The sequence below is a fragment of the Bufo bufo genome, chromosome 9 (genome assembly GCF_905171765.1).
Source record: "Bufo bufo chromosome 9, aBufBuf1.1, whole genome shotgun sequence".
NCBI classification, from domain to species: Eukaryota; Metazoa; Chordata; class Amphibia; order Anura; family Bufonidae; genus Bufo; species Bufo bufo.
In genome coordinates, this window is record NC_053397.1 from 22250054 (window position 1) to 22272187 (window position 22134).

General features: G+C 40.7%; 1 protein-coding gene across 12 annotated transcripts in view; it reads left to right on the top strand.

Moving 5' to 3' along the window:
• FOXP1 (forkhead box P1) overlaps window positions 1-22134 on the top strand; it is a 655361-nt gene that overhangs the window by 627970 nt on the left and 5257 nt on the right. For all 12 annotated transcript variants that reach the window (XM_040408625.1, XM_040408629.1, XM_040408630.1 and 9 more), the window contains 6 exons: window positions 3614-3815; window positions 4833-4909; window positions 6754-6855; window positions 9265-9386; window positions 12326-12395; window positions 14015-14181. In XM_040408625.1, the coding sequence (XP_040264559.1) occupies window positions 3614-3815; window positions 4833-4909; window positions 6754-6855; window positions 9265-9386; window positions 12326-12395; window positions 14015-14181 (740 nt within the window). The remainder of the gene's footprint in view (window positions 1-3613; window positions 3816-4832; window positions 4910-6753; window positions 6856-9264; window positions 9387-12325; window positions 12396-14014; window positions 14182-22134) is intronic.

Consider the following 22134-nt stretch of genomic DNA (forward strand, 5'->3'; position numbering starts at 1 on the left):
CATCTCATATTCCATTATATTTGATTGCAAAAAGTTCACTGAATGCAAAAAATCATGGACACCATGCCAAAACCCAGTGTATCCCATTATAAGTCAATGGTCTTCATGGGACATCGGTAGTCTCCATCATTTCATGGGTCTAGCATAACACTGTTTCTTTCATGATGGACAAAAGCCACATCACAAATTTGAACCTAGCCTGGAACTGGTGGTCTAGCAACATTATAGACGTAGACACATGCACTGAGGTAGCTGCCATATTGTATTGTAAGGTCTTGTAGAGTAATTCCTGTAGTGGTGGATCTAATCAATGTCTGATAGAAACTTTAGTGGTTGTCTGGTGTAGAAAATCCTTTCCCCATTAGGGAGTCCAAGTTAAAAGAGGAGATCCCCAGTTCAGCCCCTTATCTATTGGCCTAGGTGGCTAGCTGATACAAAGAAAGTCTCTTTGCTCTGGTGAACCTGCCCTATTCATATATTGAAAATACAGGCTACTGATTTCAATAGGAAATGTGTAATGCTTCATTTGCCCTGTGGTGGCGCTGCAGAGGAATTAAACATCTGCCGCCTGATTCATGCTCAGATTACAACTTTTCATTGGTGGGACACCTTATGATCATTGGACCCTTTTAACAAGTAGGCAAGAAAATGTCCAGGTTGGCTACTGAAATGAAGAAAACCAGTATTACTTAAGGATGGAAATACCTTTTAACATAGAAACTGGGACTTACAGGGATTATCCCATGATTAATGTAAAACGTGAAAATCAGACATCATGTAGTACATGATAATCTCTTTCTAACAAAGCCAGAACCAGCCTTGTACCTCACATGGATCCAAAAATCTCCTCATTCATTTCTATAGTTTCTCTGCTAGATTTTTATCAAATTGGTAGCTTATTCTTTCTGCAGCAGCTGTCCCTATCATAGCTCAGGGGGTCTGTCCTTTCTGCAGCAGCTGTCCCTATCATAGCTTAGGGGGTCTGTCCTTTCTGCTGCAGCTCTCTCCCTGTAACTGTCACTGCTTTTGACAAAAGATATTGCTGGTGGCAGTTGAAAGACGGAACGGAGCATGTGCGACCATCTCAGCGAGGTGGACAGAGAAAAAAAAGGAAAGAGCAAACAGCAGGTAGCGCTATACATTTTACCGAATACACTGGCTACACTAAATTTTAATTGCATCCCTTTAGAAAAGGATTCAGATCTACCGGTAGGTGCTGGTTGGAAAAACGTAGACTATTTTTGGTGGGACAACCCCTTTAACTCGCAATTCTTACCAAGGATTACAAATTTACAATTTTTTTTTTTAAAGTGCAACATAAGATATTAACAACAATAGGACCCCCCCCCCACCCCCCCCATGTGTCCTGACTGAATGAAATCGTACCAAGTGCACGTGCGTCTTTGTTCGGCTTGTTCCAAATCAACATCTGTATCCTATTTAGCAAGAAAAAAATAAATGACACATTTCCATAATAAACTGTTAAAAGGCGGCATTACTTGTCTGTTCTCCGGGGATTATCATTAAATCACAGCTCGCATCACACAGAGAACTGGCTTGTAATACAAGTTGAGGTATATTGATAAACTCTAAAGGTCACGCATGGGGAAGAGCTGCAGTTCAGAACTTGTCTGGGTAAAATTCCTTGTAAATGAGTCTATTTTTTTTTTTTTTTTTTTTTAAAGATTGAAGGAAATAAAGAAGTCCTATCACTTTAATGTAGCATTTCCTTACTATGAAAGGTAGTGATGCCTCCCCTCCCCCCAATCCCGATAGACCTGTGTCCTTTACTAAATTGATTTTAAAATTATTCTCTGATAAGGTACCATTCTTTGGAATCAATTAATGAAACACCAAGGTTCTCTTGAGTAATACCATATATTGTACCTTTCCTCAACATGACCTCATATTTTTGGCACCGGTTACACTATTCCACCGTTAGACTGGCAAATTATGTTTAATGGCAGTAATACCGTTATGTTTTTTTTTTTTAAATATATATATATTATACTTATAGCTAATTTATTGTGAAGGAAAAAAAATAAAATAAATAAAAGCCTGACATTGTAATAAGACTGACTGATTGCCGAATTTAACATGATTTTGTATGTGGTGTTTGATTTATATGGTCTGGATAAACCTCAAAAATAGGTTTGGCGTATAAAAAAAAAAAAAAATCAAAATGAACTTTGTAGAACTAATATTAGAACCCTGCAAGTGCTGCCCCGAAATGAGCACATGCCAGCTCAAGATTTCAATCCCGGAGCCGCTCGCTATTTACGAAGGCAGAGTTTACACATTTCCTTTGAAAGCTAAACATTGGGTTGACGTTCTATTTAAATTCCATGTGGGGCGCAAAGTGTTGCATGTCGAACATATATACGGTGGCAGCTTGTTTAAAGTCTGCCCCAGAATTAACATGGCGTAGTCATGCTTTAAATATCCAAGTGTCACAATGATCTATTAGTGGATTGCCATTCACTTCTGTGGGTTGTAGATCGCGCTGGCGAGACGGCAAATGAATTGTTGGCACCATTACTTAAGGTTTTACATAATTGCTTACTGAAATTGTCTATCCCATACAATGGTTTATAGAAAGATAAAAAATAACAAGGCGCCCATCTTCTTCTAGTGTTGGTATACACCATCTTATGTCCTATATCCAAGGACTGAGAGCCGGAGTATGTCTGAATCATTGCCTCCACACCTTCCATTTCCAACCACCTAGGAGAGAGCAACGTGACCCATTCCTATTCCCTACTGCTGTGCAAGTTCACAGCTACCTTGTTCTCGTGATAAGACTGTTCCCCTTCATCCATGGTCTCTTTGATCGTCTTCAGGCAATGCTTCATGGGAAAAAATGTCCAGCCAAACCAGAGACTCTATCAACAGGAAGAGTGACCCACATGTAGACAGTAATTTTGTGGTTCTTGCCCTTCGAACCTCAAAACAGCAATACCAGTCAACTAGTACCCCACTCGGTACTACGAGGGTCAAGAAAACTGAAACAACTGAGATGGGCTGCTCTTCCTTTTGGAGAAGTCTCTAGTTTGGGTTTCTCATGGAGCATTGCCTGGAAATAAATCTCCATTTACCTGCTGGGTTTCTTCAGTGAGAACCCAGTACCTTCTCTGAGCTGAATGTAAGGCATCTTATCCTGTCAACGAGTACTCTTATCTGTACAGATGAGTGTCAAGGACCCAAAAACAGCTGTGTACAGATGAATCACACTTCCATTCAGAGGAGTCTCTGGTTTAGCTGACAAGAGCTAACTTGCATACTTTTTACCCATGGATCATTGCCTTGAAAAAAAGTCTCCCTAAACCTGTTGGGTTTCTTCAGGGAGACCCAGTATGTACCTTCCTTGAGCTGCATTTAAGGCATTTCATCCTGTTAGCCAGTACTTTGCTATCTAGTGATGAAAGGCAAGAACCCCAGAACATCTGTCTACAGATGGATTCCTTTTAGAGGGATCTCTGATTTGGTTGACATGTACTAATTTGTGTACTCTTTGATCATTTAAAACGTATATTTCAGTTAAGATCCAAAACATGTCTTTAGTTTGGCTGGTTTGAGATAACTAGTTAATTACCTTCTACTTGCGTATCTACAGCTGAACCTGGTATCCAGTGCCACACTTTCAAAGACTGCATCAGAACCTTCCCCACAAAGCTTACCTCATACACCTACCACCCCAACGACACCACTCACTCCTCTAAGCCAGGGACCATCTGTTATCACTACCACCAGCATCCACAATGTGGGACCCATACGGAGGCGGTACTCCGACAAATACAACGTTCCCATCTCTTCTGGTAAGTTGACCTTTCTTATTATAGAATCAATTCTTTGCCAGTACAGAAGGTGTTAAAGTCTTGGCTTAGTAATAAGCCACTGTATAGCGGAACAACTTCGGCAGAGCTACAATTTAGGTGGATGGAGCAGGACTGCAAGATGGCGCAATAACACCGCCCAGGACACTTGAATGTAGGATAAATAATCTTCTTCTTTATTGAATAATCTTTTAGCCAGGTAAAACTACGCGTTTCAGGGATGCTTAGGTCCCCTTCATCAAGTTAAAATGGCTTAATGGTAAGTATGAGGTGTACACAGGTATTTAACATAAAAAACAGGTGCTGTTTTTGGAGTTTTTTTGGGGTTAAATACCTGTGTACACCTCATACTGACCATTAAGCCATTTTAACTTGATGAAGTGGACCTGAGCATCCCTGAAACATGTAGTTTTACCTGGCTAAAAGATTATTCAATAAAGAAGAAGATTATTTATCCTACATTCAAGTGTCCTGGGCGGTGTTATTGCGCCATCTTGCGGTCCTGCTACATCCACATTGCAACTCCTTTGGAGAGAATTGGGCCTCATCTCCTGAAGTTCCTGGACGCAACGACTGCACACCTTATTACCAGACACATAATCCCTACAAGCCTACAGTAGAGTTGTGCCTACTCATAGCACAACTCTATAAGGTGAGCCTCCATTTTTTGCTCCTCTAATCAGTTCCACAAATCTGGAAAATACTACCCTATAGTGCGCTCTTTTTTGCTTTTCGAGCAAACACATGCCTAAATATACAGTTTCACATCTGTGGCAGAGCTTCCCGGATCCGGCATTGCCAGATACTGCCTCCTTTCTGCCGGACCCCATTGACTATAAAAATGGTCCGGCAGAGACCTGGCCGATTCCTGCCATTGTCTGTCGGCAATGCCGGCCGAAACTCCTGGCCACAGAAGTGAAAGTAGCATTACCCATCTTTGCTTTCACCTCCATAAGGACAATTTTTTAAATTGTTTTATTTTTATTTATTTAATGGCAGATATTGCACAGAATCAAGAGTTTTACAAAAATGCAGAAGTCAGACCACCCTTCACGTACGCATCCTTAATTAGGCAGGTAAGTGCCATTGCGCTGTGAAAAGACATCGCATGAGTAAGGTCTCGGTTTCTGCATTTCATTTTTAGAGCACAGAGTTAATCTTGTCATCAGTTATCCACATTTATCTACATTTATGCTGTTGCTATTTTTAAGCAAGCAGGTCAGACTGGGTATTGGTAAGGGCTGGCACAAGGTGTATGTGGTCACACCCTACTTCACCCATACCTCGATAAGCATAGAGCTTTTTTACTCAGATCACCATGGGCTCGTCAAGGCCCATTGAGCCCTGACATATGCCTTTGTTTGCCACCTGAATGCACGTGCCTGGGCATCTACACAAGTTTGCGCTAAAACCTAGCGGCCTCTGACATCTTACCATGTCCATAATGATGGTTCCGCTAATGGTCTTATTTTGGTGAATAGTTTATTTATGGTCAGTAAAACTTGCTTTGATATGGTTGTATGTTCTAACCATCATGAGTTGAAGTGAGATATTAGGTCAGTAGTTACGACTATGTATCAGCCGATATAATTGTCAAAAACATTTAAAAAAATCTATACTCCTCAATCTGGTGCTGTTCCAGTTCCAATGCTTCCTTGGTCCAGTCTATACTTCTCCTGGCTCCTCTCGACAAAAAAGTGGCCACTCAGCTAATCACAGGCATCTGACCCATTACAATCAGTGATTGGTAAAGGGCCACGCTTCTGTGTTGAGAGGGAGAATAAATTACAGAGGCAGGGGAACAGCGGGATCGTTGAGGTGAGTATTCTTTTTGTTGTTGTTTTTTAGTTTTTTAAAATTACTAGCTGGAGAGCCCCTTTAAGTGTGAGTCGAATTTCCCATGAATTCCTGGGTTTTTTGCTCCAAATTTTACAGTCCCAGAGAAGAAAAAATTAGCCTGTAGACTCATTATCAAAGTTTGGCCTTTGGTCTGATTGCTACTATTCAGTCATTGTTATTATAATTGAATTCTCTGTATTATAATAGGCAAAGTGAAAACTTATTTGACTCCTGGAAGACACAAACAGTGTCTCTTCAGCATCTCCTTGCCTTCTGTTTCAGCCCAGAGATTACCAATGATTCTGTGGCCATAGTTTTGTATGTTTTACAGTGTTGCAAAATTTCAAAAGTATTCACGCCCACCTGTTTATGTATACATCTCTGTAAAACTCCAATATTTGCACGAATCCAAACCCCCCTTTTTTTTGCATGAGAATTTTCAAAACAGCAATATCTAACGTAATTGCTTTTGATTAAGTATTACAATGCAATGTGATTATTAGAAAATTCATTTCACACAACAGTGAAAATGAGGCTGTTTAAAGATGGCAAGTCAATTATCACAAACTACCGTAATCTCTGATCCCTAGAATTAATCTGAGCTCTAAATAATTACTGAGCTGTAATCAGCTGGTGAAATGTTTTGCATTTTTCTTTGATCCTGCTTTGTGAATGACTGATAAATTAATATTTCTACCAGGAAACAGAAATAAAAACTCAAAACAATTAGATAATTCCATTTTGAATGCTGTCATTGAACTGTTAAATAGCAGTATTAATCTCAGATCGTGTTGTGAAGTCTGGTTTATTTTTTTTATTTATTTTTTTACCTTCTGCCAAATGATGCATTTTTGAAACATCTGGACATGATTTATATGTGTGTATTTTTAGCTAGAATGGTAAATTATTATTTTTGTATTTTTTCTTATTTTCATGTTAAAAAATAAAAATTGTTAAAATATTGTCATTTTTAACAAATAAAATTAGTTTTTTTTTATTTTATTATCATTTATTTAGGCAATTCTGTATTTAAAAAAAAATAAAAATACTATTTATTTATTTTTTATTATGATTTATTTAGGCAATTCTGGAATCTCCAGAGAAGCAACTAACACTAAATGAAATCTACAATTGGTTCACACGAATGTTTGCTTACTTCCGACGCAATGCAGCAACGTGGAAGGTAAGGATCAGCTTGTTCAAAAATTTAAGTGGGTGTTGAATATATGAAAGGGTCTATATCCATTGACCCACAAGTGAGTGTAGAAGAAAAGTCAACATTTTATAATTATCACTAGACCAGCCATGCTCAACCTGCGGCCCTCCAGCTGTTGCAAAACTACAACTCCCAGCATGCCCGAACAGCCTACAGCAGGGCATTGTGGGAGTTGTAGTTTTACAACAGCTGGAGGGCCGCAGGTTGAGCATGCCTGCACTAGAGAAACTTTCATATAACTTGGCTAATGTAAAACACAAGACATAGTTTATGTATTATATTGGGTTAAATGTAATTTTAGATTTTATGCATGATAGGCAAGATAGTATCTCTATTTTTACATGTCTTCTGATAAGTCATGCCAGGAGATGGCCTGTGTACTCTTCCATGTACCATGCCTTTTGGTTCATAGCTTCTCAGAGGGAATCCCATTAGAATGGACCATGCATATTTCATTTAACATTTGGTGTGGATCCCATTATGCGTCCTAAGGATGCAATCAGCTTAAGGAAAAATCAGCATTTCTCTTGGACAACTTATGATCCAATGATGGTTTGGCTCTGTCCAGATTCATTTTAAAGCCTTGGTTGGGAAAAGACTGGAGCAGAACCAAAATGCTGCTCCTTTTAGGCTACCTAGGTTGCACTTTTTCCAAGAGGGAAGTTGGTTCTTTATATTGATATGAAGTGTGTGTTGGAAGGGGGCAATATTACTTTTGCACTTTAGGAAGTGCTATTTTTTTTTTTATGTTGAGGCACGCATGTCAGTGACTTCAGAAGATATGTCAAAGCAGAGAAACTCTTGCAGTATACGTTTATTTTTTTACCGGTGGTAAATATTTTTCTAGTTGACAGTTTGGTGATTGGTTGCCCATTCATAGTTGGGGAGGGTTGGACCGCCACCAATCAGATCTTGATGGCCTATTCCTAAAAAACTATTCAAAGGGAATCTATCAGCAGTTTTGTACCTATAACACTGGCTGACCTGTTACATGTGCACTCGGCAGCTGAAGGCATCTGTGTTGGTCCCATGTTCATATGTGCCCGCATTGCTGAGAAAAATGATGTTTAAATGTTTGCAAATTAGCTTCTAGGAGCAATGAGGGGCTCCTAGAGGCTCTGCGTTTCCTGCAACTCTTGTGTCCTATCCACTTTGATTGACGGGTCCAGGTGTGATGACGTTTTCACTGCCTGGTCCTGTCAACCAAAGTGCAGAAGGCGCCGCAGTTGCCGAGAGAGCAGAGTCTATAGGTGTAACGGCCACGCCCCCATTGCTCCTAGAGGCTTATTTGCATATATTAAAACATCATTTTTATCAGCAATGCGGACACACATGAACATGGGACCAACACAGATGCCTTCAGCCGCCAAGTGAACATGTAACAGGTCAGCCAGTGTCATAGGTACAAAACTGCTGACAGATGCCCTTTAAGTATTAAAATGGTAAGTAAAGAATTGTTTTGCCACTCTGTTTATTGCAGAATGTTTTTAGAAAACAATATATGTTGGAAGGCCTGAGACATTATGAGGGGTAGATGTAGCTATTTGTCAAAAGGTTTAGTCTACATAATCCGTTGAGATCTAAATAGGCATTGGCCCCACATTCATCAGCTGCAAAAGCCCCACTGCATCTATCATTCATACATCTCTACTGACATGTCCGTTTAGTAAATACTTGTATGCCCATGAAATAACAATTCTTAGACTTCTGTGCTGTGGCGTTCCTCTGCGATTTCTCCTGGAACTTTGTGGATACATTTCCAACAAGGCGTGTCCTTAAATAGTCTGACCGTGTCCAGTCGTAGGAGAACACACCTAACTTTTAACACCCAGTTGTCCATATATTCATACACGTCTAGGAGGAAAAACAGAGAAACACCCAGAAAATTGTTAATTCAAAAAGAATACAAGTATTTACTAAAGCCAAGGTGTCTGGAGACCCAACTGGTCTACTTTTGAAGAGCAGCCCCAGCATTTGTGGAATTCACTTTAATAGGGGCTATGTGAACCTACGTGTATCACGTCTCCCTATGTGTAACTGATTTAACTGTGTTCAGAATGTCTGGGAAGGTTTTGTAGCCTCTTCTGGTAGTGGATCCAAAGACCACTTCTTTACAGAGCCTTATCGTACTGGTGATATTATTGACCCAGTTTATGCTAAGAAGTGTAAAGAATTCAGTCTGGTCCGTATGAAAAGACTAAAGGGATTGCTTCTCCCACCAGAAGACCTTTTCACTCTTTTTGAGCGAGGTAGAGAGGATTTCTAACCCTTATGAGAATCTGCATGCCCACATAGATTCCTATCGAGATATGATGATTTCTGTTGACGATGAGCGCTTACCTCTACATGTTTTTTTTTCTCCTGTCCCTGCTGCAGAATGCAGTGCGCCATAATCTTAGTCTACACAAGTGTTTTGTGCGAGTAGAAAACGTAAAAGGGGCAGTATGGACAGTGGATGAAATAGAGTTCCAAAAAAGGAGGCCACAAAAGATCAGTGGGTACGTCCACCATCCTTTAAACTTCTTAGCGTAGTATGTTATGGTACCTGAGGTTTGCACTCGCAATGCTTCACCTTCCTCAGAGGGAGGCACTATACATCATCCCCTGCCATTTTATTTGACCACTGAACCCCTGTCCTGCTTGCTTTGGTGTATGCTGCATCATCACTTAGTGCTTTTAAGTGCCTGTGCCTATTAACACTCACCGATCATTTGCTTATGCATTGTTATGTTTTTTCCTTTCCCCTTTGTTCATTGTGCTGCCTCTTTCGTTCCGACTCCTTTCGCTTCATATTCTTCCGCATCTTTTTTGCTTTCTGTTCTCCCTTTCCCCCCCTTTTTTCCCCACTTTGTACTTGGTCCCAGGGTGCCATTCGCACCAATCTCTCCCTCCATAAGTGCTTTATCAGAGTAGAGGATGAGTATGGGTCCGTTTGGACTGTTGATGACGAAGAGTTTAAACGTGGCCGCCATATTCAGAGAGGCCGTCCTCGAAAATACTGCCCTGATGAACAATTTGACGAGCTCGCTGCACAGTAAGAGGTTTAACTTGCTTGATTTTTTTTTTTTTTTACATTTAATTTTGCCCTGCTTTTCTTAACCTCGTCCCTCTGCATGCTTGTGATGCCAACATTTTCATCCAGCCAACCTAACCTTCAAAGAACATTATAAAGTGCCCTCATTCTTTACCTTGTATTTTCCATGTTGTTAAATGTACCTGCACATGCACACAATATAGGCAGATATATGAGCTATAGGGAACCTGTCACCCAGTTTGGGGGCCACTAAACCAACAGCATGTCATTAAAACTGAGGTTTAGGGTCCTCAACCTGCCCAAGAAAACCCCATTCCATCCCCACAATGGTTAGCTATGGAAATTCATATTTACCGGGAGATGAGTTGGGGACTCTTTTTTTTTTCTAGTGGTTTTGGGTGCACACTGCACTGATGCGGCCGAGGACGATATAAGTATACCTCGCTTCACTGCACATGTGCCCAATGTGCGGTGCATGTGCCGTGAAGCAAGGTCTTTTGTCGTCAAGTCATCTGAACAGTGTGCATATGCCCATTGCCACTGGAGAAGACTTCGGACTTTTCTCCCAGTAAGTTGGAATTTTTAATTTTGCGAGGGATGGTTGGGTACGATTAGGACCCTAAACCCAAGTTGCATAATGGTATGCTATGTGATTTAGTGGCCCCAAACCAAGTGACAGGTTCCCTTTTAAGAATAAAAACAATTTGACCTGATAATCGTTTTGTGGAAACCAGCCATCATTCCCAAGTTCTTCTTGGGCTGTATTCACGCTATACATTTAGGGCGTATATCTAACATGCCCATAAAGCTCTATTGACCAGATCTATGCCAAAGGAATGCTCTTTTGGCATATGTTTGGCTGGTTTTGAGGGCAGTCAACAGAGCTTTTCGATACAACATGAATCAGTCAGTTGGATGCCAAGGCTACTGGATCAGAGTCAATGGCAGAAGTATACAACTGTATAGGCATCCATGTTCTATTAGCGGGCATATTTGGGGTACTGCTCAAATGTGAGCTCGAACACGGTGTGACTCTGCCTATTCCTCTACAGTGTCAAGTTTCTATTAAATTCATCAGCTGTTGAATTTAGCTTCGGCCTCTATTGGCTGCCTGTATTGTGTGCGACTATGTTGTTTTTATGGTCATTTCTAGCTATTTTAATATAGATTTGTAAGGTAAATGCGGTGCAGGTAAAGGAGAGCAGTCTCTGTCAGTATTTTCCCGGCTTGACAGAACGTATAGCATTATTTTGTTATGAATCTGTTAAAAAAATGTGCACTTCTGTCACACAAAACCGGAGTGCCCACCCGCGGAGCCTTTCAATATGAGATTATTGTAGAGCGCAGCGGTGGCTTCCTCTTTCTGGATGCAGGAAGTTACCTGTATAAATAACAATGAATTCTTCTCGAATGCTTGCTGTTCTGTCAGGCGATGGAAACTTTACTCGTGTTTGTATCTCTGAATGTTGACAATTCTATTACGCCATATTCAGCTGCGTGACGTGCCTTCCAATGGCCGCTCTACGTAGAGGAATATGGGCGATATTACCCAGCCGTGATAATATGATTTATGATAAAACTAGACAACATGAGCAATATGACATGGATGGAACCGAACACGATGGCAGTGGTCACCTCATTTGTAATTACCCCCTTTGAGGTCGACCTAGCTAAGCGACTGCACAAAAAAAAAACCTGCAGATGTCATATATGGAGAATAGGGTACTAGGGACTACTGTAATTTTAGGCTCCGCTCACACTGGTCTTACATTATTATAATCGCCAAGGCGGGTATCTATTATCTCTTGGCGTATACATCGGGAGAATTTCATGTATGCCTGACATGGTGTGAACAGAGCCTTACATATACCGCATAATACCAGCTGAATAGTTAAGAGTATGGATGCCCAGACAGAATCGTATTTCCGTCCTTTCTATATTTTTGCAAAAAGTTGTTGATTGATTTATTTTTTATTTTTTTCATTTTATAATTTTTTTTTGTGGCCTTGTTAAATAATGAAAGCAATATTCTGCTTTATGCCTGCAGAGAGGATAGACACTGGTAGGTAACATAAAAATGCTTTTTACGTAGTGGTTTTTATTATTTGCACAATAATTATACTTATGAGGAGCCAAGGCTGTAATTTCTATTATATCCAGCATATTTTTTATTGTGTTGAAACTAAATGAACCTGCAGTGCATCTAAATTAACCTCCTCAATGCAGGTCTGAGACTTCTATGTTTCACTTTGTATTTTTGTATAATTATTATTATTATTATTATTATTATTATTATTATTTATTATTATTATTTATTAAATATTCATTCTTAATTAAAAATTAATAAATAAATACAATAATTTTTTTTATTAACCTTTTCATGTTTGGTTTTTTTCTATGCAGTAGTCCCTCTCTTATTAAAAACATTCAGACGAGTCACGCCTACTGCTCACCTCTTAATGCTGCTTTGCAGGTAAGTGGGTACCAGCCTCCCATTCACGTCGCCATTGTGCGTCTCTTTTTTCTGCTTATTGCAAAATATATCATCCTGGTTCTAATTGGATATTAAATTTTAATTCTGTTAAACTTTTTTTTTTTTTTTTTTTTCTTAAGTGCATAAAGCATTGCAGTCCCTGGAGGCAGGCACATATCAGTCTGCTTCAGCATTAGTTAGATGCTTAGCATTTTGAATATTGTGGCAAAAAAAATTAAAAGTTCACTTATTAATATTTATCAGCAGTATCATAATTTCCATCCTCTTATTTCAGAATTTCACTTGAGGCAAAAATACCACAAGTGTAATTACTCGAGCTGAGCTATTAATGTGTGGAATGAAAGAATATCGTGTCACATGACCTCCTATTGTTCTGGCGTCTAGGGGGAGAAAAAAAAAGAGAAAAAAAAAAAATATATATGTATGTCTTTAGATACTGATAGCTTATTACCATAATCTATATTTTACACAGTTTTTTATATCTTTATTTTTTTATTATTTAAAATAAATATTTACCTTTTTTATTTGATATACATTTTTTGCTACTATTTTATGTATCTTGCTTTTTAATACACATTAGCTCCCCTTCTCTTTGTAATTTGTTTAGCCTTTTCAGAAATGCCTACTCTACATTATACAAGATCCTCACATGATAAGCCGGCACATAATGATACATAATATTTTCTCAATTAAATCGGCAGCACGCATTTGATAAAGCCTAAAAGGAAAAAAAATTAAAACAAGGGATCTTTTTCCTTCTGAATTTCCTCTAATTATTAGAAGTCAAATAATGACAACAGCGAAATGAAAGAATTGTAAATACTGTTCGTTAGTTGCTTACCGTCCCCGGAGTCTTGTGAAATATGATTTTAAAGGCTGCTCTGTCTGTAGAATACTATTAAGATTACAAGCACAATTTACATTCATGAGGCTGAAAGGCAAAATGAAATGATCCTATATTCTATCAGATTCCTTCCTTAACGATGACTAATTCCAATTAGAATGCTCAGCAGATTCAACAGGGCTTGTTTTGGAAATGGAACACAAGCTGTTATCTCTGGGTTTTTCTTTTTTCTAATTTTTTATTTTCTTTTTTTAAGATTGCATTATACAAAATATAAAAAAAACAAAAAAACATGGAGACAAAATTACATTAGTACTCATTTTATTAACCAGCAAATGGAATAGACAAAACAACATCCACTGTCTGTAAAAAGAAGGAAAATAAATTATGTAAAATGAGTAGAGATGATCGAATTGCTCGAAATTCAGTTTGGGGTCCAATGATTTGTTTCAGGTCCGAATCAATTGCACCCGAAATGGAAGTGTTCCAGTTGGCCTGAAAATTTGTGTTTGAAGAGGTCTCCTAGGATTTTTTTTCTCTTTGTCACTCTCTCATTCGCTCAAATCGAATCACCAAAGATTTCAATGCAGCTCGAATTTTTGCAGAATTAGGGTTCTATTTAGTTGGTTTACAGTTGATTCACTCATCTCTAGACATGAGTTTCTTTGAAATAGCTAGCAGGAAAAAAAAATAAAAAATCATTTTTGGGGATTTTGTGACCATAGCACTGACTGTTTTTGACTTTTTGGAACAGGCTTCAATGGCTGAGAACAGTATACCTCTATACACTACGGCTTCCATGGGAAATCCAGCTCTGACCAGTTTAGCCAGTGCCATGAGGGAAGAACTAAACGGTGTTATAGAACATGGCAACAGTAATGGTAGCGACAGTAGCCCGGGACGTTCCCCTATGCAAGCAATGTGAGTATTGAGCACTGTACCTGCAATTGTTTTCCGCTTTCTGTTTCTTATGGGCTCATCCAGTCCGGTTCTGATTTATATGGAGCAGAATTCATAGATCATCATTATAAGACATGATGGGAGGAGATTTATTTGCGTGATACAGTTGGAAAGATTTATTAAAACAAATATAGACAAAAAGTGAAGCAGTAACCCATGGCAGCATGAGCAGATTGCATAGGTCAGAAATACCCAACTGGTTGATATTATCAATTGTGCGCTAGTTTTGGTAAGGCTACCTTCACTTATGCGTTTAAACTATCTGGCAGGCAGTTCCGGCAGAAGAACAGCCTGCCAGAGTTCATCATATCTGGTATAGCTGGACCCATTGACTATAATAGGACCTGGCCTGTTTCCAGAATTAGTGCCTAGATTCTGCCGGACAGAGAACAGTACTCGCGCAAGTCTTTGTTCGGCCAAATCCAGACGCTCCTGCTGGAAACCGTCTGGCGTTACAGTCAATGTGCTCTGGCGGTAAACCGCATTATCCAGCTACACTGAATATGGTGAACTCTGGCAAACTGTTCCTCTGCTGGATAGCTTTAATACACTAGCCTTTTAACAAATTTGCCTTAGTCTTTAGCATGCTCCTGAAGATGGCCACACATGTCCCGAAACAATTGAATGGGTTGACTTATGAAGGCAACCCTCTGTCCAAGTCAGCTAACCGAGAGCTTGTGCTCCGGTACAGTCAACCCAGCCATTAAAGGGAGTCTGTCAGCATTGTTTCACTGATTACAGCACCCTGGAGGGGACACAGACAACATTTTGTACATACCTTTATCTCCTTTGGTGCATCAGCGCTTCCCCTGAAAAACTATATTGCTCAGATATGTAAATTAGATCTACGGTGCCCAGTCCCTTTCCACCTTCTTCAGGCCCCGCTCCACCTGCTTGCCTTGCATCAACATGTCCTTGTTCCTCTGATGTCACTCAAGCCAGATCTGAAACCTTGTTCAAGCATTGTGCGCTACCTGATCAGCGCATGCGCCATCATCTACCTACTGTGAGCATCTGCTTCATCTGCTACAGTACCATTCGCCTGCTTCTTCCATCTTCTCTGCATCTTGTGCTTCTAGCACTTATGCAGGGTAACTGATGAAGCGGATGTCTACAGTAGGTAGATCAAGGTGTATGCGCAGGCAGGCTAGCTCACAGTGCCTGAACGATATTTCCAATTTGGCCTGGGTGACCTCTGAGGGAGAAAGAAGTGGCGAAGCAGAGCAATGAGCAATAGGAGCGGCTGGGCTCATTAGCTTATAAGGCGCCAACATATCCGGTTGCGTTGTACAGAGGTTGTAATTGCTTATGTTAGTTCCTGTACCCAATGATGCTCACAATTTTAAATTTCCTATAAATCACACACATTGAGGCAAATTTCACTGAAAGCTCATTAATCCATTGGTGTAGTTCTGGAGTGTTGGAAGAAGTGGGAGTACCTGGGGGGAAACCAATGCAAACATAGGGAGGTCATACCTTGGTTTGAACCCAAGACATAGTATTGCAAGGCCACCATGCTGGCCTGCCCTTTATCTACACTTTGGGTATGTTCACATGCCGTCTTTTGCCGTGGAACTTTGGAGCAGACACCCGTGCTGAAATTTCGCCCACAACCACGTGGTTTCATGGTGGTTTCTGCCTGCCATTTATTTAAGGGTGCATTCACACGACCGTAAGTGTTTTGCGGTCCGCAAATTGCAGATCCGCAAAACACGGATACAACCGTGTGCGTTCCACATTTTGCGGACCGCACATGGCCGGCACTATATAGATGATGCATATTCCTGTCCGCAACCGCGGACAAGAATAGGACATGCTCCATATTTTTTGCGGGGCCGTGGAACGGAATAACTGATGCGGACAGCACACGGTGTGCTGTTCGCATCTTTTGCGGCCCCATTGAAATGAATGGGTCCACACTCGTTCCACAAAAATTGCGGAACGGATGCGGATCAATTTATACGGTCGTGTGAATGCACCCTTAGGGTCCATTCACACGTCCGTGGTGTATTGCGGATCCGCAATACACACGGCCGGCACCCCCGATAGAACTGCCTATTCTTGTCTGCAATTGCGGACAAGAATAGGACATGTTCTATTTTTTTGCGGAGCCGCGGCCCGGAGGTTTGGGGCCGAAGCCTGGAAGTTCGGGGCGGCGCTCCGTAAAATGCGGATGCGGAGAGCACATAGTGTGCTCTCCGCATCCATTCTTGCCCCATTGAGAATGAATGGGTCCGCACCCGTTCCCGATATTGCGGAACAGATGCAGACCCATTTGCGGACGTGTGTATAGACCCTTAATGGGAGGTAGTTCTGAGGATTTAAAGAGCATTGACTAAAGTCACGGCTGTGCCAAAAAAGGACATGTTCATCTTCGGAATGGTCACGGCTTTAAACTGCCGCTCCTTGATCTTCAGTGCTGCCTCCCATTGAAATGAATGGGAGGCAGAAAGGACACGGCTGCCGGCAGGATTACATTGAAATTTTAGCACATCTATCTGCACCAACAGTTTGCAGAAAAAAATGCATTGTGAACGGCCCCATAGAGTACCAGCACATGATGCAGGACAGATTTTCATGCAGGAAAACCGAAAAAACCAACGCAAGACAGTACCAGCAAAGTGAATGAGATTTGCCAAATCTCATTTGCACATTGTGTATGTTGTAGGCATAGTGCGCATACAAATTGACCTGCTATATGGTTTTTGAAATCCACAGCATGTCGATGTTTGTTGTTCTTCACGTTATGTGTAGACTTCAATGGGGTTGTCAAATAAACAGAAAATCTCTAGCAAAAACTGCATAAAAGCCCACAAAAATGCACAAAAACCCACAAAAAAGGTATGGATTTATGTGTGTGTTTTATTGTTTTGATATGTATTTTCTGCATACAAATCTGCACTGTTTGCAGGTAGCCTTATTGTCAATCACTTGCTACCCTGTTCAACCCAACAACTGCGGAGGTTGTCTGGTGGTCTTATGGATTTAGGAAATGCTGAACTAATGTATGGGGCACACTCTATTCAGGACCCTCATATTGTCAGACAGAGCAGTGAGTGGCTATAAAGAGCTTCTCTTGCCTTGGAGGACCCAACATGTATGTGGATTACCCATTGAGTTCAATACCTACAGTGTAATACTGCATTTCACCTGTGGTGTCACTGCAGGGAAATTGAACACTTGTGTCAGGTTCTATCACGGATTACAACAGATCCTAGGACATCCTTCGCGCTTTTCTAATGTGGACCATCCTTTTCAAACACCACATTTAAGTCTTTAAATCTTAATTTTTCTTCCCGTACTTCTTTTGAGCGTAAATGTCTATAATGGAAGCCCAAAATCCTACAGGAACCTGTAGCGCAAACGATTATGCTGTTTTCGGATGACGGTGCCCCAGGAGAGATATTTACCGTGCTTTAAAAGCTTAAAATATTTTAGAATTTTTTATGTGTTACTAAACTACTTCTGTGTAAATGAAAATAACGGCAAGAAACATATTTAAAGTTACTGCACTCTGCAGAAAAGGGAGCGTGATTAATTGCGGCAGCAATTTGTGTTTTTTATTTTTTTCTTCTCTTAATGCCAGCGAGATACATTTGGCGTTAAACTGCCACGCAGCCTCCTCTTTAAAAACTGCCGTAAACAGTTATGATGCGTCTAATTTTTTTCAGCATGCCAATAAATTAGACTCAATCAAGCTTTTAACGCCAACATTATCTCAGCATTACCTTGTTAGCATAGAAAAGGTGGCAAAGCTGCAGAAATTATACGGTATCCTATTTTCTTTTTTTTATTCCTTCTTTACGACACTATAATGCCACAGCTCTTTTCATTCCAGGACTCGGCTTGCTGAGTGTTTCTTAATAGGAGTTTGTAGGACTTTCATCCTCGTAGCTTCCAATGGCATCCGCAGAGCCGTTGTGCTTCATGCTGTGTGTGCCATCGGAAACCCAATTCCTTTTAACAGCCGCAAGCTACACTCCTCTGCTCCCAGAGTGGACAAATAAAAGGATTATTGAGATGTGATAAATAAAATAAAAATCTCTGCTCTGTCAAGATGTTTACAGCTAAACTGTTTCAGAAAAAGTTGAAGCTTGGATTGAAAAATAAAAATAAAAATCGAAAGTAGAGTTGCATTTAAAGTCATGGCCCATTTTTAAGGCTGTATAATGTATAACTGTAGGGGGTGCAGCAGAATAGCAGTCTAACGAGACTCCTGGACCCTAAGGGGGGCAAAAAAAATCTATTTGGCCCATATGAGGAGAACAATGCTATAAAGATTTGTAATAGTTTCTGCATTGGGACTTTGTATGTGGAATATACAGTACATTGTTTAGAAGCAAAGATTGTTAAAATTTTTGGGCGTGGATATGTTGAGTAGTGCTAGGTTCCTTTTTGTTCTCCTTATCTGATGATCATGTACTACTCATTCATATAGGAATAACATTATGCTGGTGATCCAGTATCCCAAAAAGGGAGCAAATAACTCTATTTATTCTACTCATTTTTTCTGAATTAATGTTCTCCATACAGTTTTTTGTGTAGCTTGACTGTCCTCAAAAGAGGCTAAAGAAGGTGGTGACCATTCTGCTTTTTGATATCCATAAGGGTTGGTTTGATAGTCCCTTCTTTGATACACAGCCACTGCAAAGGACAACTCTTGCCCTGGCAGACACAAGACCATTGGTTAGCAAATCAATTTCTATGAATCAAAATCATTCAAAAATCAGCCTCCTTTAGCATCGAGGGGCTGTCCCTGCTGTTCAAGAGACTTTGCCTTCCCCCTTGATTGACCAGGAGAGACATCTCGCCTTGCCCTGTCAATCTCGTGCCTGTGCCGTTTCCTCAACTAGTGGTGCAAGTGCAGAGCATCAGATGCTGACTGTGCATGCGCTGCTTCACTCCCGGGTGTACCCAGATATCAGCGCTGCATGCACAGTCAGCATCTGCATTGCTTAGGTCACAGTAACCAATCCTTGGCGCTTGCGCTGCTTCTCAGAGCAGCCGTGCAGGTGCGAGATTGACAGGATTGACAAGATTGTCTGATCCTGTCAGACAAGGGGCAAGGCAGAGTCTCTTGAACTGCAGGGTCAGCCATGATCAAGTAGGCAGTTTTTTTTAACAATTGGCATGAATCGATTCACTCATCAAGACTCGTGACGATTAGTTGATCGATGGGGTGGCTTTAATATAAGTAGGGGTATGTCCAGATGGGACAGCCCCGTTCAGCCAGTAGTAGTAGGAATAAGGGATTCAAATGGCAATGTTTCAGCTTTCAATGCATCTTGATCTTGCATTAAGTCCTCGAGATATTGTGGTAATGAAATTTCTCTACCGCAGTTAAAGGGGTTTTCCAAAATGTTTTAACTGATGACCTATCCTCTTGAGATCTCATCAGTATCTAGTCAGTGGATGTCCTACACCAGGGACTACCACGATCAGCTGTTTCCGAAGGCATCGGTGGTCGCAGTAGTGCCGCAGCCTTCTCTCAGATTTCCCTAGGCCATTTGATGTCATGTTTATAGGTCAGATGGCCTAGGCGCCACTCAGCGCCATTGAAGTGAATGGGGATGAGTGGCGATATCACGCACAGCCGCTACCTATACTAAGCAGCACTGTGCTTGGTGAGCAGAGAGAAGTCTGCGGCACTGCTGCGAGCACTGGTGCCTTTTCAAACCTATTGGCGGGGGTCCCGGGTGTCGGACCTCCACTGATCCCATACTGATGAGCTCTCCAGAAGATAGGTCATCAGTAAAAATATATCGGAAAAACCTTTTAAGTAGCTTAAAGAGCAAAAAATTCTAGACATTCTTTGCCTGGAAAACTTGTAATATAACGAGGTATTTTATGATGGAGACCTAATATAACAATAATATATAAATATAAAAAAAAGGATCGTAAAAACTCCCCTGACCAAGGAAAACTCATTGACTGATTTTGTTCTTTTACAATCTATTTTCTTTATAATAATACCTTTTATAATACAAGAGGTAAAATGTATATTTATATAAAAAAAAAAAATACCCAGCCGTGGGTGGGGGTGTGAAACCCAACGAGCAGAGAGTAGGAGTTTAATTCATTAACGCAACATATTTTTAGGCCTTGCAAGTCAATTGTATCATGAGCGAGCGAGCAGGAGCTTTCCCTTCTGCTCCTCATCTCTAATATTAGATAATGTCAGTAAAATGACACTTCCCTTCACCATTTCAAAGGCCAGGCGGTGTTTACGCATTTGAGTATTTTGCATGACAAAAGCCACTCAGCAGCGAAAAAGTAATTGCTGTTTGTAAAGGCAGTCCTGTAAATATGATTTACGCACAACATTTCTTTCTTGTTATCGTAGCTGTTATGTACGATCAACCCTATTCCCCCGTGGGTTATTCATATGCTCTTCCATAATGGAGGATTTGGCAGATCTCATCTCCGGAGAACGTCCTATTTTTTATTTTTTTTACCCACCACGAGGCGAGGATCATGTTTTTTCTTGTTTACAGCTGACAGTGTTATTATTCTCGTTAGGACCAGGCTCTCTTATCACATTGTTGTGTTGAGCGAGGCCTTTTTTTTTCTCTCGCCTTCTCCGTTTGTGTTGGCTGGCAGAGCTTTTCTTCCCTTATTGACAGTTGGTAAAAAAAAATCTGCATTAATTTGGAGTTTAAAGCATGTATCATGGTGTCTCCTTGCAGTGTTTTGCTTGAAGTTGATTAATGATAGAACCTCACTTGGGGTCGTCCTCTAGAGAGTAGACTCGCAAGTTCTGCATGTTAACTAGAAAAGCAGAACACACATTAAGCAGTGATTACCCCCGGCCTCTTTGAGGCTCGGTGGCCTGAGAATTCCCATTTTTACTTTTATGAAGTCTTGTTTAATCGGTGTGCTTGTGGCTTGTTTGGTTGTGTCAAGGTAATGTTAATATGTATTTTATTATTATTTATTTTTTATCACTACTGATATTTTTACCCTTGACGTTAGTCCATAAAACAAAAAAGTTATATAGATTTTTTGGTTCACCTATCGAAATAGTACAGCAGGAATATAATAGTAGAAAGTGGAGTGTGGTTACCATCATAGTAGTAGAAGGGTGTACATAGTTATTTGGGAATATTTAGGGATTACAATTTTAAAAAACGTACAATTTTTGTTTTTATTTTCCACATGCATTTTAAAGGAGTCTTCTGCGATTTTTCATCAATATGTGATGTGTGGGGGTCCGGCTCCTGGCACCCCTACTGATCAACTTTTTGAAGAGGCTACAGTACACCAGGGAGCATTGCGGCCTTTTCCTAGGACAGTGAGGTCACGTTCCTCAGTCACATGGCCTAGGTGTAGCTCAGTCCCAGTCAAGTGTGGGGGTCCTGCTCCTGGTACCCCCACTGATCAACTGTTTGAAGAGGCCACGGTACGCCAGTAAGCGTTGCAGCCTCTTCCTACAACAGTGAGGTCACGTTTCTCAGTCACATGGCCTAGGTGCAACTCAGTCCCAGTCAAGTGAATACGGCTGAGCTGCAATACCAGGCACAGCCACTATCCAATGAAAGGCGCTGCTTGGTAAGCTGCATGGAGGCTGCAGGGCTCACTGGAGTGCTGTGGCTTCCTTAAACAGCTGACTGCCTGGGTTGCTCAGAGTCAGGCCCCCCAGTGGCTATCAATACGAAATTTATATCATGATTTGCTTGAATGTAAGCTGATTACAGGCAGTCTTGGTCCTGGGATTTCTACCAACTAGCTGTGACCTGTGGCAAAACTTGGCAAGAAGTGTTTAATTCCCCTACAGTACCACCACAAGGGATAGGAAGTATTACATTGAAATTAATGGGCTGAATGTGAAATGCGTAGGCATGCTGGGTCCTTTAGAGTGAGAGACACCCTTTGTAACTGCTCTAGCTAATAGATGAAGGCCCTGACTTGTTCTCA